At 27.1% G+C, this 18,985-nt stretch overlaps 2 protein-coding genes and 1 long non-coding RNA gene across 3 annotated transcripts; 1 reads left to right on the top strand and 2 right to left on the bottom strand.

Annotated features, from left to right (window-relative positions):
* Window positions 1-4,681: 4,681 nt before the first annotated feature.
* Window positions 4,682-7,227, top strand: LOC114944031 (uncharacterized). The gene is made up of 3 exons (XR_014926150.1): window positions 4,682-4,866; window positions 4,939-6,409; window positions 6,489-7,227. It is a non-coding gene; the product is annotated as an uncharacterized LOC114944031 (long non-coding RNA).
* Window positions 5,442-11,090, bottom strand: betaggt-II (geranylgeranyl transferase type-2 subunit beta). The gene is made up of 7 exons (XM_085488853.1): window positions 10,894-11,090; window positions 10,731-10,814; window positions 9,849-9,953; window positions 7,571-7,927; window positions 7,088-7,232; window positions 6,842-7,017; window positions 5,442-6,418 (listed from the first exon to the last, which is right to left on the bottom strand). The coding sequence occupies exons 2-7, from the start codon at window positions 10,731-10,733 to the stop codon at window positions 6,206-6,208; spliced, it is 999 nt and encodes a 332-aa protein (XP_085344979.1). The 5' UTR covers window positions 10,734-10,814; window positions 10,894-11,090; the 3' UTR covers window positions 5,442-6,205.
* Window positions 11,091-16,125: 5,035 nt separating this feature from the next.
* On the bottom strand, window positions 16,126-18,222 carry LOC114929502 (uncharacterized). Its single transcript, XM_029301071.2, has 4 exons — window positions 18,062-18,222; window positions 17,470-17,709; window positions 17,197-17,374; window positions 16,126-17,116 (listed from the first exon to the last, which is right to left on the bottom strand). Exons 2-4 carry the CDS (start codon window positions 17,702-17,704, stop codon window positions 16,639-16,641), a joined length of 891 nt encoding a protein of 296 aa, XP_029156904.2. The 5' UTR covers window positions 17,705-17,709; window positions 18,062-18,222; the 3' UTR covers window positions 16,126-16,638.
* Window positions 18,223-18,985: the final 763 nt, after the last annotated feature.

An 18,985-nucleotide genomic window follows, 5' to 3' on the forward strand; every position in this document is an offset into this window, starting at 1 on the left:
CACGTTTGTACTTAGCCACCCAATGTTTGACCGTTGTAAATGAAAGGGAGGCTTTACCGTATACAGAGTCTAATTCATCTTTTATTTCCTGAGTCTTTTTCCCTTTCAAATGAAGGAATTTTATCATTGAGCGATACTCAATTTTCTCAATTGCTGACAATGTCAGCTGACAACTTTGGAAGAGTGCCATAGACAAAGTAATGATCAGAATGACTTGAAATTTTTACGGTTTACATATGTCAAGACCATCTATTGGCCGGTGAAAGAAATTTTTTTCTACAATTACTTTATGTCGATGAGGCCAGAAACTTTTAAGGGTCGACAGGCGACATGGTAGAGACGCCTATCGGTCGGCCGGGAATTAGAGATTCTTATATTCCAGATATTAGCGAAACTACTGAATGAATCTTATTAAATTTATGATATTCTTAATCAGTAAGCTCAAATGCAGTCCGCCAAAGAGTTATTTATTGAAAAAAAGATGAAAATAAAATTTATAATATAACTTGGGGGAATGCGCAGCTAGTAACGGGTAAGGTTGGGTTAGCCAGGAGTCCGTATTTTATTTATTATAAATTTTTTAGAGCAAAAATGCAAAATCCGACTCTTTGGCGGACTACTTTATTATATCAAGAATATATTAAAAAAAAAAAAACCAAAGTTATGTCACTTATTTTATGAAATATCTGGACGATAAGATTCTCACTAGATTCATAAGGAGCAGGGGAAATTTCTGTGGTAACATGCTGACTTGACAAGGAGAGAGCATCATTCCATCTTTGTCTCTCTTACATCGCATATGTAGTAGCGTCCATGTAGGTACAAACACTAATACGTGAGCACACGGATGCAAATATTGAGAGATAATGTCAGCAAAAAGGCTATCATATTATTTTTATTTTTTTGTATATGTATGCATATGTAAATAAAGAACAAAAATAAAAACTATTTTAAATAATAAGAATCTATTTGTGTGTGTGTGTGTGTAATTAAAAATTAATAAAAAAATTAAAAAATCAATTTATATACCATATATTTTTTTTATATCATATAAAAAAATCTTAGAAATGTACTTAAATTTTTCGTAGATCCTCGATTTTTTTCATTGCTTCTAAACATTCAGCTAAAAGAGCAGTTGAGACTATTCCAATAAAAAATATTTCATCTTATTTTTTGCAAATAATATAGTATATTTTTTATTTAGGAGTCTTTTGTACAAAATTTTCTTAATTTTATTATAGATAGAAACCGATCTGGCTTACACCGATCTGAACTCAAATCATGTAAAATTTTATTAGTCGAACAGACTAAAATATTAAACTTCTTTATTTAAATTGATACAGAGATACCAAAAATATATGTTACGCATAAGTTATTTATAATTTTCGTTCAAATTAAGAGAATATTGTATTGAATATATTGTAATGCATATACACATTAATTTTCATTAATTTACTTGTTTAACAAAAACATGGTTTTTTGATAATAATTTAAAATTATTTCTGCTCAATGATTTTTAAATAGCCGCAGTATATTGACGGTGCAAAGGTAGCATAATCAATTGTTTTTTAAATGAAAACTGGAATGAAGGAATTGATTAAAGCTGTTTTAATTTGTAGATTTAAAATTTAAATTTTAAGTTAAAATTCTTAAAAGAAATTATGGGACGAGAAGACCCTATTAAATTTAATATAATTTTTTTATTTAAGGAAATAAATTTTATTTTAATGATTATATTTTATTGGGAGGATAATTAAATAAAATGAACTTTAATTTAAAGATAATTTTAACATTAATTAATGAAATTTTTATAAAGGATTGATTATTAAATTAAGAAAAATTTTTTTTTTTTTATAATAATTATAAAAATTAATTACCTTAGGGATAACAGCGTAATATTTTTAGAAAGATCATATTAATAAAAATGATTGCGACCTCGATGTTGAATTAAAATAAAAATTAAATAAAGAAGTTTAATATTTTAGTCTGTTCGACTAATAAAATTTTACATGATTTGAGTTCAGATCGGTGTAAGCCAGATCGGTTTCTATCTATAATAAAATTAAGAAAATTTTGTACAAAAGGACTTTTTTTAAATTATATTTTTTTTAATGAATAAATTTAATTGATCAAATATATGTAAATAAATAAAATTACTTTGGCAAAATTTAAGTGTATTAAATTTAGAATTTTAATGATGTATAATAGAAAAAAGTTATACAAGTAATAATTTGTCAAAATTTAAGATTATATTTTTATAGTGCGTTAAATATATTAAGATTGTTAATTTTGTTGTTAATTATATTAGTTGGGGTAGCTTTTTTAACTTTATTGAAACGAAAAATTTTAAGATATGTACAAATTCGTAAAGAACCTAATAAGGTGGGATTTATAGGATTATTTCAACCTTTAAGTGATGCTATTAAATTACTTAATAAAGAATTATTTTATGTATATAAATCTAATTATAATTTTTTTTATTTATGTCCTATAATTAGATTTGTTTTAATAATAATATGATTGGTATTTCCTTACATTACTAATATTTATTTTTTAAATTATTCTATTTTATTAATAATTGTTTTTATAACTAATAGAGGGTATGTTATAATTTTTATGGGATGATCAGCTAATTCGATTTATTCAATAATAGGGGCAATACGATCAGTTTCACAAATATTATCATATGAAGTAAGATTTATTTTAATTATTTTAGTAATATGTTATATTATTTTAGTAATATAAATTATGTTATTATATTAGTAAGAGAGAGATATTCTTTTTTTGATTTTATTAATTATCAATTTTATTTATAATATATAGTAGTTTTATATCCTTTGTTTATTATAGTTTTTATTAGGATTTTAGCTGAATTAAATCGAAGTCCTATAGATTTTATCGAAAGTGAGTCAGATGATTTAATATTGAATATTTTAGGGGTGGGTTTACATTAATTTTTTTATCTGAATATGGAATAATTATTTTTTTTAGATTAATTAGAATTTATATATTTAGGAATTTATTAAAATATTCAATAATTTTAACTTTTATTTTAATTAATATTTTATGTAGAATAGTAATTTTTATACATGGAATACTTCCTCGAATACAATATGATAAATTAATATATTTATGTTGGAAAATTATTTTACCAATAATTTTGGTTTATATTTTATTAATTTTTGGATTTAAATTTATATTATTAATAATAATTTAGTAAAAAAAATTAAATGTTTAAAAGTTAATAGAAAATTAAAATTTCTTTAATATGTTTTCAAAACATAAACTTAAATTCAAGATTATTAACTTAATTTAATAGTAATTTATAAAAAATTTAAATATTAAATATAATTATTTTTAATATTTTAAATTTATTTATAATAATAAATTTTAAAATATTTATTTAAAAATAATTAAATCTCAAATTTTTATTAGGAAAGGTAATAAGATAAAATAAAGAAAGTAACATAATGATAAAATTTGTCTAATAATGATAAAAGGTTGAGCTCCTGCTCATGTTAATAGAATAAAAATATTAATGAAAATTCAAAATAAATATTGATTTAAAGGATAAAATGATAATGAATTAAATTTTATAGAAATTAGAGGTAAAAAATATAAGATAATAATTGATGATAATAATGCAATTACACCTCCTAATTTGTTAGGGATAGATCGGAGGATAGCATAAACATATAGAAAATATCATTCAGGTTGAATATGAATTAAAAATGTATTTTATAAATAAATGAAATATTATATATATATAATATATATATATAAGTGTATATATATATATATATATATATATATATATATATATATACAGATATGAAAGAACTTACGAGTAACGTATGATGGCTCAATGCAAGAATATTTAATCACGTAAAAAACTTAAGTTCAAATATATCAATATCAATTTTTTTATAATATATTAGAATATAGAAAATCATAGAAATATATTTTTTATATAGGCGATAAACTTAAAAATTTGATATTGAAAATATTTTAATCATTTTACAACTACACACACTATAAATATATAAATGCAAAATACTTCCGTAAATAAATTTCAATAAATCAATTGCACACATGCACACAGCTGGTATGTAGATTTTTATTAAATTTATTTTCTGAATTATTTTACACTTATATATATGTAGTAAAAATATTTTTTATTGATATATTTGAACTCTAATTTACTGGATGATATACTGAACATCCTTGCATTGATTATATATTACTCAACGGTACGTTCTTTCACGTTATAAGTTATTGGAGCAAATTATACAATAGCATCAATAATCAAAAAGAAATCAAGAATAATCAACATATCCCTTATATAATATATATATATATATATATATATATATATATATATATATATATATATACGCACATATGTGCATAAGGATATATAAAATTTATAAAAAGTAGGTACTTATTAGCCTTGCTACGCTACTGCCTTCTGCTACGGAAGGCCAGAAAGCATTTTCAGGCGGCATCTCGCGTATACCGGCACGGTAGAGGAACAAGGAGAACACGTGATTATCGGTCCTTGTCTCTTTACGGTGCGTCCGCGTGAGCAATGCAATGGTGTATGTACGTGTACAGACATGCACCACTACATAAAACCCGAGAATTGGTTTCTCGGCGTTGGCAACACTGAAATCGGAGTTTCGCGTTGTCACCGCACGAGGTCTCCAACATCAATTCGGAGTTTGGCCGACCGACCTGTCGACCCTTAAAATGGCTCTCGTATCTTGCAACATTTAAGAATAACAATCAGTCTCTTGTAATGCTTTCATTCTGTTAATATTGTTTAATTCAATATTTGATTTGCCATCTTTAATGCCTTTTAAAATTGTAATAAGAATGCTGCAATTATAAGCATATTATAATGCAATTATACAAAGGAACTAAAGTTTTTTTTTCCAGAAAATGATTCCAAAATACGAATGCTTGGTACTGAGGTAAAAGTTATATATCTAGAAAAACTAAAAAAATCTACTAGCAATTATTTACACCTAGTAGAATAAACAAACAATTTGTAAATTATCACGATCGAATAGAAACATTTGAGCCACAGATTGAATCAATGGATAAAGATCAAGATAAAAGATTCTCAAGATTCACAAGAGTGACTAATAAACCAGTTTGATCTAAATATGCATTTCAACAAATTGTATAAATTCAACAACTTGCAAACCTTGAAGCTTCATATAATACAAATTCATATATGGAACAATTGAATCAAGAACGATATGTCATTAAAAAAGACATCTTCATCATTTACATAATTATCATATCAACTACTTGGGAAGCTTCCATCATTAATGTTGAACCTCGCTCAAACCGACACTAGACGTAGAGAATCTACGTACAAAAAAAATATTCAATAAAACGGATAAGGAATGCTCTAGAAATCAAGTTAATTCGTATTCCACTGTAATATAAACAATACATTTATTTGGATTCTACCAATTGTCAACATAAATGTAATGTCTTACAAGCGTATCATTCTTATGAAAGAGCCTACAATCCGGAATCTTACAGGTCGAATATCACAATAGCAGCATGAATAACTACATTAATTTGTCCAATGATTTACAAGGTATACCGTCATCGTTACTGGAACAACATGCTATGTATCCAAATATATGTTGCTGCAAAACGTCACTCAGCCTGTAAAATATTTTGCTGTAAACAATGATTCCAACATTTAACAAATTCCCATTTATATAAATGATGACAAAAGTATTATAGAAAATGTTCCCAATGAGAATCTGGTAAAATCAAATGTTTAAAACACAGAAGAACTGTATTTTCACAAATGCAACATTTAAGAACAATGATCAGTCTCTTGTAAAACTTTCAATTCTATGATATTGTTTAACCAAATATTTGATTTGCCATCTTTAATAGTTAATGGTTTTTGAAATTGTAATAAGAATATGTGTTGCAATTATGAGTTTATCATAATGCAATTATACAAAAGAACAAAAGATTTTCTTTCCAGAAAATAATTAAAAACACAAATGCTTGGTATTAAGGTAAAAGTTATACCTAGAAAAGCTAAAAAAATCCACTAGCAATTTTTTCAGTATAATAAACGAACAATTTGTGAATTATCACGATTAAATAGAATATTTTAACAAAGATATAAACGAAGTGATGTACAACTTAGAATACATCAGATAAATAATCATGCATCGAGTCTCAACGGTTTAAGACCTAAACGTTCGATTATATATTCCGGCATACAGTACGTAGGATTAATTGATTTTAACGAGAAGTTCTTGTCTAATAATGATAATGCGGTGAGGCCGAACAAAGTGTGAAAAGGATCGACCATATCTCCAGGTCGATCGCTGAAACCGCCAGATTCGACGTCCTGACAAGTCAAAATGTAATCTATCTGAAAAATAGAAAAAAATAGTTATATTAGCTAATTAAATTGATCTTGATTTATAATTGTTTGTTAACAGGGGCGCCAAAATAAAATCATAAAAGAGAATGTTTTTTTAATTTAAATGATATCAATTGGATGGACAATTATTTTTAATCTAATAAAAAACGTTATTTGAATATATTTACTTATCAAAGAGTATGTATGTAATACTAAAAAACGACCAATACTGGACTATAAATTCTTTATTAAAATCAATATATCACGACGTTTCGACCTCTGGTTTAGGTCATTTTCAAATAAAAATTATCTTTAAGATGACAATATAGATACAGCAGTGAGAAACTATTATAACATATCACATAAAAAAAATAAAACCTTGTGTCTTAAAAGACGTCTCGTCAATAACAGACATATTATATATTTACTTACCAAGGCTTTTTTATCTATCCAATGAAGACGGCCTAAGATTGTCAGTGCTGATAATACCCACCAAGAGTAGCATACATCTGGTAGCTTTTCGGGTCGGCCATTTAAACCACCAGAAGGTAATTGTCTCTCGCATAACCACCATCCTAAACGATCAGCATCTATCAAATGTAGATGTCCTGGAAAAATATTTTGATAAATCAGATTTATCAGATTATGTTTTCCAGACGTGTTTTCTATTATATATACCTGTTATCGAAAGTAGGCCTATACAACAATAAATTAAACCCGCGTGGCTCTCGGATCCTGGCTTTGAACCAAATCCTCCATCAAAATTCATACACTTCAATACAAATTGCACTGCCTTCTCGATGTCTATCGCGTCTAAACGATTCTGAAATGTATTAATGATAATATAAAGAAAAAATAATATATTAAAAAATTTATATTAATTTATATAAATTAATTTTAATATCCCATATATAAGGATATACATTTATTTTAATTTTTTTTAATTCAAGAATTGTAGTTTTTCCTAGATGTATTTAACATCTGATATTACTGACAATTATCTTTAATTCCATTAAAATCTAAGGATTTTCAAAAAAGTTTCCAAGAAGTATCTACTCTATCTCAAGAATTGATTTTCCTTTGAATAATTGAACGTTTCCTATTTTGCACTTCGTCCTTGCAAGCATACAAATTAGCTATTTGAGTCACTATAATATTTACCAAAAGTGACAAAGTTGCGACAGCGCAGAACGAAAATCTGACATCCACCTCACCCCACTGATCACCAGCGAAACTTCCATCCGACTGTTGTCTTTCTTTGACATAATTTACAATTTTATCGACATTTATTACATCCAATGCATCATACATACACAATATCTGAACAGCACTGAGTGTATAAAGTAAATGTGGATCGTGCTGCATACTGGCACTAATACCACCACTGTCACTTTGACACTGTCCAATAAATTCTAGCACTTCGTCCTTATTGGTTTGCTCCAACTTTCCCATTAAATCTAGAGCAGTAAGACCCCAATACATTCCAGACATCCTCATGTGCTCGGTCTGAGAATAGTTCTAAAAAATAAAAATGTGTTAATCCTAAAAAATGTTATTAAAAGCACAAAATATATATTCAAGTCTGATTAAACCTATTATTAATATTTATAAATTTAAAATATTCAAAAAATGGTAATGATTTAATCGACCAACTCTGGGAAATAAGTAATTTTATTGAGAATTTCACAACATTTCGGCTGTGGGTTTTATCATGTCATATTCTAAGATCGAATTTTTGTTTTTTAAAAAAGTTGTGATTTACTTTGTTTTAAGAACATAGTGACTTTGCTTCTACCCTGACAACGCCACTTAAGGTCAAAGTAATAAGATTTAAAATTAAATATATTTAAACCCTATTATTTTTAAAAAACCACTCCTCAACGTTTAAAGTCGACCAGACTGGCGATAATTTATTATAAATAATTATTTGAAATACAACGTTTCGGCTGTCATTGCAGCCCTTTTCAAGTACATCTATAAAAAGTTCCATCAAAATAATTATAATTTAATACACTTATTCGCAACAATTAATTATACATTTAAAAACAAAAATGTGTTACATACCAAATTTAAAACAGTAAATCAACTTCTATGCAAACAACCGACAATGTTAACGCTTGTTTTGATGAACAATGCAAGACTGACAGAAGTAAGCACATATTAAATAGATGTTAACTGTTCGCAAGAATCTTAGTCACTAAGCGTTAAGAAAATAGAGACGAAACTAAATGTGTCTTTCGTAATTTAAATCGTCATAATAAAGTCAAATAAATAAAAATAAATAAATAGGTGGATATAAAAATAAAATTAAAAGTAAAAATAAAACGACTTAAATAAAGTCAAGAACACGATCATAAATCCCACTGAAATTCTCCGTATCTTTCTGTAAATTAATACTTTTTCCTTGTTTTTTTATGTAAAACATTTCTGCAATTTCTCTTTTTCTTGTCTGTTTTTCTTCATGCAGAATCACCGGAGAATCCCAACGGAACTCATGATCGTTGCAAGTCCGATGCAAACTAACGACAGAATGCAATGTCTTATATAGGACAGACAAAGAGACATTTAGAAACGCGCATTAAAGAACATAGAAATAACATAAAAAAAGACAAGACATTGCATTCTGTCGTTAGTTTGCATCGGACTTGCAACGATCATGAGTTCCGTTGGGATTCTCCGGTGATTCTGCATGAAGAAAAACAGACAAGAAAAAGAGAAATTGCAGAAATGTTTTACATAAAAAAACAAGGAAAAAGTATTAATTTACAGAAAGATACGGAGAATTTCAGTGGGATTTATGATCGTGTTCTTGACGTTATTTAAGTCGTTTTATTTTTACTTTTAATTTTATTTTTATATCCACCTATTTATTTATTATTTATTTGACTTTATTATGACGATTTAAATTACGAAAGACACATTTAGTTTCGTCTCTATTTTCTTAACGCTTAGTGACTAAGATTCTTGCGAACAGTTAACATCTATTTAATATGTGCTTACTTCTGTCAGTCTTGCATTGTTCATCAAAACAAGCGTTAACATTGTCGGTTGTTTGCATAGAAGTTGATTTACTGTTTTAAATTTGGTATGTAACACATTTTTGTTTTTAAATGTATAATTAATTGTTGCGAATAAGTGTATTAAATTATAATTATTTTGATGGAACTTTTTATAGATGTACTTGAAAAGGGCTGCAATGACAGCCGAAACGTTGTATTTCAAATAATTATTTATAATAAATTATCGCCAGTCTGGTCGACTTTAAACGTTGAGGAGTGGTTTTTTATTAATTATTACTGGCAACCTTAAGGATTATTATTTACCTATTATTTTTATTTAAAATTGACATTTTTTTCTAAAATTTATTATTTATGAGATATTTAATTGCAGATTTGACTTTTAAAACACCCTATAAATAAAATTTAAAATAGATTCTTACATATTCATCTTTGTTGGTCCCATACGAAATGAGATAGTTTGCATGTTTCTCCATTAATAATTCTGGAATATTGCTTGGTAATTCAATATCATGCTTCAATGTTGCCTACATAAAAAAAATAGTAATACAATATAAATCATCAGTGTAATTATATTGAGATTCGCATATTATTAAGATCTTGATTATAGTGTAAAGAGCAAGTAATTTTCTAAATACTATTTTATTCTATTTTATGCACATAAATTTTTTCTTCAAAATAACTACAGGATGTCCCATAGAAAATTACTGAAACTAATCAGCTGTCATGTTTTAATGCATGCAATTATTGAGAAAACAAAAATTGTGTTAAAAAAAGGAGTCTGCAATTTTGTAATAGATATAAATAAAATGTTTGTATACCAGTTTATTTTATTGATAAAAAGAAATGAAAAAAGTGCTAATAATCACATAAACTAATGATAAATATTTACGATAGTGCCATATTTAATAGCAACTATTTAAAAGATTGTCAATAACATTAAAAATGACATGTTAGAAAAAGTTCTTATAAATTTTTGTAACAGAACAGAATTTTGTACAAATTCAAATGGTGTATACTTTGAAAATGCATGACTTTGTTTGCTGTCATTTCGCGTTCATTCAATTTTTCAGACGAAACACGTCTGAACGCATTAAAGAACACTAACAAACTTTAAGAGACCAACTTTTACTAAAGTTTATATTATAATATTCGCAAAACATTTGCATATTTTCTGCGAATGCGAATACGAATATTCGTAATATCACTAACCCATACGTGTATATACGTGAAATAAGGGGCTCTACAGCTGATTAGTTTCAGCCATTTCCTATGGGACACCGTGGTACATAAATTAGACTTACCATCTTGTAACCGTTCCAAGACAATTATAAATTATGTTAATATAACTTTGTTTGTACTTTTTTAGGTATTCATCGTCCTTGAATCTGAAATAACATATTGAATTCAACTGGTAAGTTTAAAATTGAAAAATTAAGCACAGAATAATCGAAAGAGGATACAAACCGCTGTCAAAAAATAATACATTTGAGATCGAATGAATTTTGACATTTCACTAATATGATTTAGCAACGTAATTTACCACTCGTGACAGATATTGAACATAATTATAATTGCATGAATACATCATAATAAACGTCATATAACACGCACGCAGCAATGCGTCACAGAACATATACTAAGCAATGCGTTAAATCATAGATGAAAACAGATATGTAACTCCTACCTCCTGTATTTTGCTTCGAACGAGCATTCAAAGCGCCATCTTGGGCGAATATATATAAACTAAGTAATTTGGAAAAAGTCCAATAATAAGTCTGTTCGTTTTGGCACTGGTTTTGGCTACACTGGCCACACACTAGTTCAGAGATCGCCAAAGGCCTGTCTAAAGAGGAGACCGTCATTTTTGCCTCTTACCGACACACTTTGCCCCTGGTTCGAGTCCAGGCTAATAAAATCCTTTGATTTTACCAAAAAACTTTGCCTTTGGTGCGAGTTCAGGCTGAAATCTTTTTATTTTACACGTATAATCAAAGGATTTTAGCTTGAACTCGCAGTAGAGGCAAAGTTTTTTGGTAAAATTAAAGGATTTTATTAGCCTGGACTCGAACCAGGGGCAAAGTGTGTCGGTAAGGGGCAAAAATAACGGTCTCCTTTTTATACAGACCTTTGGCGATCTGTCTATTAATCTGTGTCAGAGATTGTCTTTTTTGCTCGACATTGGAAGGGCCTGAGCAGAATGGCTGACTTATAACCTTAAAACACTGTTTTATGCCCTAAGTCTTTGTCTTAGGTAACGCACAATACTGTGTTAATGTTTCCTGTCTTGTGTAGTATACGCGACGTTTTAAGGAATAAACGTAAAACGTATGTATATGTATAAACACAAATAACAATTCTATTATACAATTAATAATGAATATTTTATAAATAGTTATGACATAATACATTTTAAACTTATAAATATGTAATAATAATATTTCATATTCGAAATATATTTCAATAACTGTGAATATAACCTAACTTTTTTGTTCAAAGAAATTTATCTAATGTACTTATAAATAAAATGTTCTATTAAATTAAATATTATTTGATTTAATAGTATTATATATGTTTAAAAATCTTGTTAATTATTAAATTTGTATAATATTTAATTTAATTTATTTTACAGAAAACAATTTTAATTTCAGGTATATTAAAATGATGTATAGAAATAAGCAATTTTTATTGCTTGTTTTACAATGGATGCTTTTGTATAAATTATTAAAACGAAAAAAAAAACAAATTAGATGGTATAAAAGAAGATGGTACGTGCGACCAATAAACCAACTGAGATACAAATACGGAGATTATGAGACACTTTACCAAGAATTAAAAAATGATACATATTTATTTTTTTGTTATACGAGAATGAATTTATGTTTATTTAACAAATTACTTCAATTAACTGAACCTCATTTAACAAAAAATAGCTATCGAGCATTTCCTGCAGAACAGAGATTGATAATAGTATTAAGGTAATTATAAGTAATTCTTTTTTTTATTATTTTTTTTTTCAAAATAATTATATCTTGTAGAAATAACAATAAAAAAGAAATTTTATTAAAGTAACAAAGACAGATTCTGATAGACTAAAACAGGTATTCTAGACTAAATATAAATGTTGAATAATATATTAAATAGTATTAATAGTATTTTATTTTTGTCAGATATACAAAAATTGCCTAAAATAATTATTACTCGAAACATGCTTTAATAGAGAATGAGAGAGAGAGAGAGAGAGAGAGAGAGAGAAATGGAAAATTAATAATCTTTTTATAATAAATAATATTAATAACATAGATATTTTAATAAAAATGTATTTCAGATATCTTGCCACTGGAGATCTTCCTTTGTCTATCGCTCTATCATTTCGAATTGGTGAATCAACAATGCGTATGTTAATTAAAGAAGTATGTCAGATATTAATAAATGTATTACAACCACTGTATCTATCACAACCAAATGAAGAAGAATGGAAGTCGTATGCTGAAGGATTTTGGAAGAGGTGGAATGTGCCAAATTGCATAGGGGCAGTAGACGGAAAACACATTACCTTGCAATGTCCCCCTAATTCGGGAAGTCTTTTTTATAATTACAAAAAATATTATAGTATTGTTTTGATGGCAGTGGCAAACCACGTATACATATAGATTTACGTTAGTTGATGTTGGTGCATACGGTGGTAACAGCGATGGCGGAATTTTTAACGATTCATTAATTGGGGAAAATTTAAAAAATGAAAACTTAAATCTACCAAAGGAAACATTCAAATTACCTGGAAGTCAAATCTGTACACCAACTTTTTTATTGGCAGACGATGCTTTTGCATTAAATACGAGAATTATGAAGCCATATACCGGAAGAAATTTAAATGAAGAACAAAAAATATGCAATTATAGATTTTCTCGAGCTAGGCGAACAGTCGAAAGCGCCTTTGGAATATTTTCTAATAGATGGAGAATATTTCGACAATCCATTTGTATGCTGCCAAAAACAGCCGATTTGATAACAACAGCATCGCTCTGCTTACATAATTTTGTAATGGTTGAAGAAGAACGCTGTAAACTAAAGTTATACAGCACAACTGAATTTCTTGAAAACGATAGAAATAATCAGGTAAAATAAACATTAAAATATTTTTATTCTGCAGATAATATATATATATATATATATATATATATATAAATTAAGTTATATATATATATATATATATATATATATAACTTAATTTTGTGTTTAAACTTTTAATAAATTAAAAAAATTTTAATATTAATAATTAATATAATAAAATAATTAAATAAATGCAGATACATTATGTGTATATAATATTGTTATTAAAATATTAATTACTGTATATTTTTAAATTTAATTAACCATACTATTTTTATTTATAAAGGATATGCAGTGGTTGTCTTTTTCGGAAAACCTATGTTATAATGAACCCGTATCTTCTGCTTCGAAACAAAGAGACACATTGTGTAAATATTTCATATCACCTGAAGGAGAAGTACCGTGGCAATACGATTACGTGCGAAGAGGTACATATGGTGAAAATATTTAATAATATAAAAATAATGGTTTCTATACACATACATTTAATTTTCGGTTATTTATTTAATCTTATTTTTTCTAATAAAATGTTAGTATAAAAAAAAATGTGTTCAAGAATTATATAGCTTGATATTTTTTAGTAGCTTTTTGACAACATAATTTCTAAACTGAGCTCTACTTAAGTAAAAAAATGAATAAGATAAAGTTGGAATCTTTATATAGTTCTTGTGTTATATATAATTAGAATTTGACAATAATGCCGTACCGATCTTGCATATTGTTATATGTAAAGTTTATATACCGATTATCTCCTTACTGCTAGATCAATTAATATTAATTTCTACAACCTAATTAACATTATTTTCTGAAAGTTTATACATTGCAGCAATTAAGAAAAGTTTTCTTAATAGTGAATTGTCATTACAAGCAAAATATTAATGCGCATAGTATTACTTATATTTAATAATTATTTTTTTATTTATTAATGAAAGTCATTTATATATTTTGTTTTTATTATTTGTCTTTAGTCATACGGCATAATGTTTCAACTATATTGTTACAATTTTACAATAAAGCTTTAAAGTTGATCTAAGTTGATGTGTATCTAGTAATAAAGATCTATGTAAATAACAACAAATACCACAAATCGAATTTTTTTATATAATAATTATATAATTAGCAAGATATACATTACAAATGTATACAAATGAAGCAATTAAATAATAAACATAGTTCATAAGGAAAGTGCTTTAGAACTATTAATGCACATACAAATTAATAAGTAAATAAAAATAATAAAATCATAACGTCTCACTTTTAAAAAAACAAAATAGTACATATATTAAAAACATTATTTTTCTTAAATTACCTTTTAAGATCTTATATCACATGTAACAGTTTTAATAATATCACATATACAGGGTGTCCGGTAATGGTCGCCTCAACCGTCGTGTGCAGGTAGAGTAAGTTAAACCGAATAAGAAAGTCCTCTACCGTTTTGCGATTTTCGCAATAATTATTGTGTTATTAAATAAAAAAGATCGGCCAATCTAAGCGCGCGACGAGATGAGACGGTCCCCTGTCACACGATACACGGCGCGCGGCAAAGCGGAGGGAGGAGCGAACGCGATGGCTACGAACGGCGCGTAACGCTAAAGCTCCGCGACAACTATTTTCTCTCTTTCCCTTTTCATCTCACTTTCTTTACTAAAAACGAATCTTTTTATTTTCAAAATGGCATCTTGATTAATTATTGTAAAGTACAGTTTTGAAAAATTAATAATCGCATTGACATCATTTTCGACGATGTATCTCATTAAAATTTAACATGCATACAAAGCAAAATAAGAGTCTGATGCAAATCACACCATACACGGAGAGAATTTTCTCTTATTAGAATTTATCCTGAAAATCATGATAATCGTGGGATAATATGGTGTAGGAAAAATATTATAAGAGTTTTTTTGATTAATATTTACTACATTAAAAATTATTAATATGAACATAGTAAAATTAATCGAGTACATTTTTTATTTTATTGTGGTAGATATTAATATTTTTATTGTGGTAAATATTAATCAGAAAAATTCTTATAAAATTCTTCCAGTACCTTACTGTCCCACGATTATCATGATTTTCAGGGTAAATTTTAAGAGAAAATTTTTTATGTGTAGTATTCGGATACGTTTTATCAAAATTTACGTTTTTAAAATAATCAATAAATGATAATAACGAGAGAGAGAGAGAGAGAGAGAAAGAGAGAGAGAGAGAGAGTGAGGAACGTTATTATCATAAATGATAACGTTCCTCACTCACTCACTCACTCTCTCTTTCTCTCTCATTCCCTCTCTCATTATTATCATTTATTGATTATTTTAAAAAACGTAAAATTTTGATAGGATGTATTCGAATACTACACAGAGAAAATTTTTTCTTAAAATTTACTCTAAAAATGATGGTAATCGTGGGACAATGGTATTGAAAGAATTTTATAAGAATTTTTCTGATTAATATTTACTATAATAAAAATATTATAGAAAAGAAAGTGAGATGAAAAGGGAAAGAGAGAAAATAGTTGTCGCGGAGCTTTAGTGTTACGCGCCGTTCGTAGCCATCGCGTTCGCTCCTCCCTCCGCTTTGCCGCGCGCCGTGTATCGTGTGACAGGGGGCCGTCTCATCTCGTCGCGCGCTTAGATTGGCCGATCTTTTTTATTTAATAACACAATAATTATTGCGAAAATCGCAAAACGGTAGAGGACTTTCCTATTCGGTTTAACTTACTCTACCTGCACACGACGGTTGAGGCGACCATTACCGGACACCCTGTATAGTATAGTATAGTTAATATAATAATTGAAGATCACATATCAGATCATCTATCACATATCTATCTAAGATCACCTATCACATAAATAAAAAATCTTAAACAAAAATATTGCTTTGCGTATTAAATAATAAAATTAAATTAGATTTAAAAAACAATGTAACTGAAAATATTATTTTAAACTTAAAATTTTACTTAAAAGAAACAGTCTTTTTTATAATATCACATATAGTAATGTATCACATATTGTAATAAAAAATACTTTACTAATAAAAAATAAAAATAATTTATGAAAAAAATAAAAATCATTAAAAACAAAAAATATTACATTTGCTTTATATTGGAGAAAATAAAGCATCTGTTATCATTTTCTTTCTTATATTTTTCTCAGATTGTGGAAGATTTGTCAAGTGAGCAACAATAAATTGTGTAAATGCTTCATCTTCATTATTGTTTTCACGTTTGTTATCTAAAACATTGATGATTTTCTGGCTAACCGATGTAAATATATTTTCTAATTCCTTTGTTTCATCGACTTTACTTTTTTTAGATTTAGGTTTTGTATGTAATACATATAATTGTGAATCTTTGTCAATGTTGCGTTTATGTGTTACATGTGCTTCAAGAGTATCTTCTAAAATATTTTCTTTATTTTCACCATTAAAATTATTATCTTCTGTTTCGTGCATAGAATGACTTGATTTTTCTTTGGTATCAAATACTTCATTCGAACTAGATTGTGGAATTTCTGTTGATAGTTCTAAAGATGATGTAGATGTTGAAGTTTTATTTGCTTTTATATTACTGCATGTTCTGAAAATATAAGAATATATAAGTATATATACATATTATACAATTAAAATGTGGATTTTCAAGCAATTATCATTATAAACCTTCGTCTCTTGATATAATTGTCAAGAAAAGATAATTGCGTATAAAATGTGAAGGGTTTATGAGTTGAAGCACCACTTCCACTCTTATATTGACTATCTATTATTCGTTTCTCACGATTATATTGATTTCTAAGAGATGTGCATCTAGTTTGACAATAATCAGGTGTATAAAAGTTGCCTGTAAAAATGTTGAGATTTTATCATTATAATTAGCATAATATATTAGTAATAAGACATAATAAGAAATATTAATAAAAAATATTTGATATTTACCATAATTTTTATTTTGCATTATTTTAGAAATTTCTTTCCAAGCATTATCTTTAATTATTATATTTTTAAAATCTTTGTGTCCTTTATTGTACAGAAATGGACGTTCTCTATATAATTCAATTAGAAAAACATCACCATCTTTTTCTTCTATAGAAATATTATTTTCATTTTCATTTGACACTTTATTGTCTGTATAATATGTATTATTAGGTTCACAATAGTGATGATCTTCCATTTTAACTAAAAGGAATTAATAAAAGGATATAGATAACATTAGATAATATATGTATACATACATATAGATTTTGTTAAATGTTATACAAAAATAATTAACAAGATTTTTAAACATATATAATACTATTAAATCAAATAATATTTAATTTAATAGAACATTTTATTTATAAGTACATTAGATAAATTTCTTTGAACAAAAAAGTTAGGTTATATTCACAGTTATTGAAATATATTTCGAATATGAAATATTATTATTACATATTTATAAGTTTAAAATGTATTATGTCATAACTATTTATAAAATATTCATTATTAATTGTATAATAGAATTGTTATTTGTGTTTACACATTAACATACGTTTTACGTTTATTCCTTAAAACGTCGCGTATACTACACAAGACAGGAAACATTAACACAGTATTGTGCGTTACCTAAGACAAAGACTTAGGGCATAAAACAGTGTTTTAAGGTTATAAGTCAGCCATTCTGCTCAGGCCCGAAGGAAAAAGATAACCTCTGAATTAGTGTAGCCAGTGTAGCCAAAACGAACAAACCTAATGTAGCAACCTTTGATTGGGCTGCTATTTTTTCTTCTATTCGCGCCAGTTTTATAAAATTTCTATTCCTATCAAATATAATAAATTATTAAATGTTTCAAAAAATACCTGAAAATTTTAATTCTTATTTTATTATTTAATGTTTTAATATTATTAACCTTAAGGGTCGGCAGGCGACATGGTGGAGACGCCTATCGGCCGGCCGGGAATTAGAGATTCTTATATTCCAGATATTAGCGAAACTACTGAATGAATCTTATTAAATTTATGATATTCTTAATCAGTAAGCTCAAATGCAGTCCGCCAAAGAGTTATTTATTGAAAAAAAGATGAAAATAAAATTTATAATATAACTTGGGGGAATGCGCAGCTAGTAACGGGTAAGGTTGGGTTAGCCAGGAGTCCGTATTTTATTTATTATAAATTTTTCAGAGCAAAAATGCAAAATCCGACTCTTTGGCGGACTACTTTATTATATCAAGAATATATTAAAAAAAAAAAACCAAAGTTATGTCACTTATTTTATGAAATATCTGGACTATAAGATTCTCACTAGATTCATAAGGAGCAGGGGAAATTTCCGTGGTAACATACTGACAGCTAACAGCTTGACAAGGAGAGACTATCATTCTGTCCTTGTCTCTCTTACATCGCATATGTAGTAACATCCATGTAGACACAAACACTAATGCGTTGAACGAATGCGATTATTGGGAGATATCAG

Source organism: Nylanderia fulva, unplaced genomic scaffold (assembly GCF_048542155.1).
Source record: "Nylanderia fulva isolate GAGA-0341 unplaced genomic scaffold, ASM4854215v1 Scaffold113, whole genome shotgun sequence".
NCBI lineage: Eukaryota > Metazoa > Arthropoda > Insecta > Hymenoptera > Formicidae > Nylanderia > Nylanderia fulva.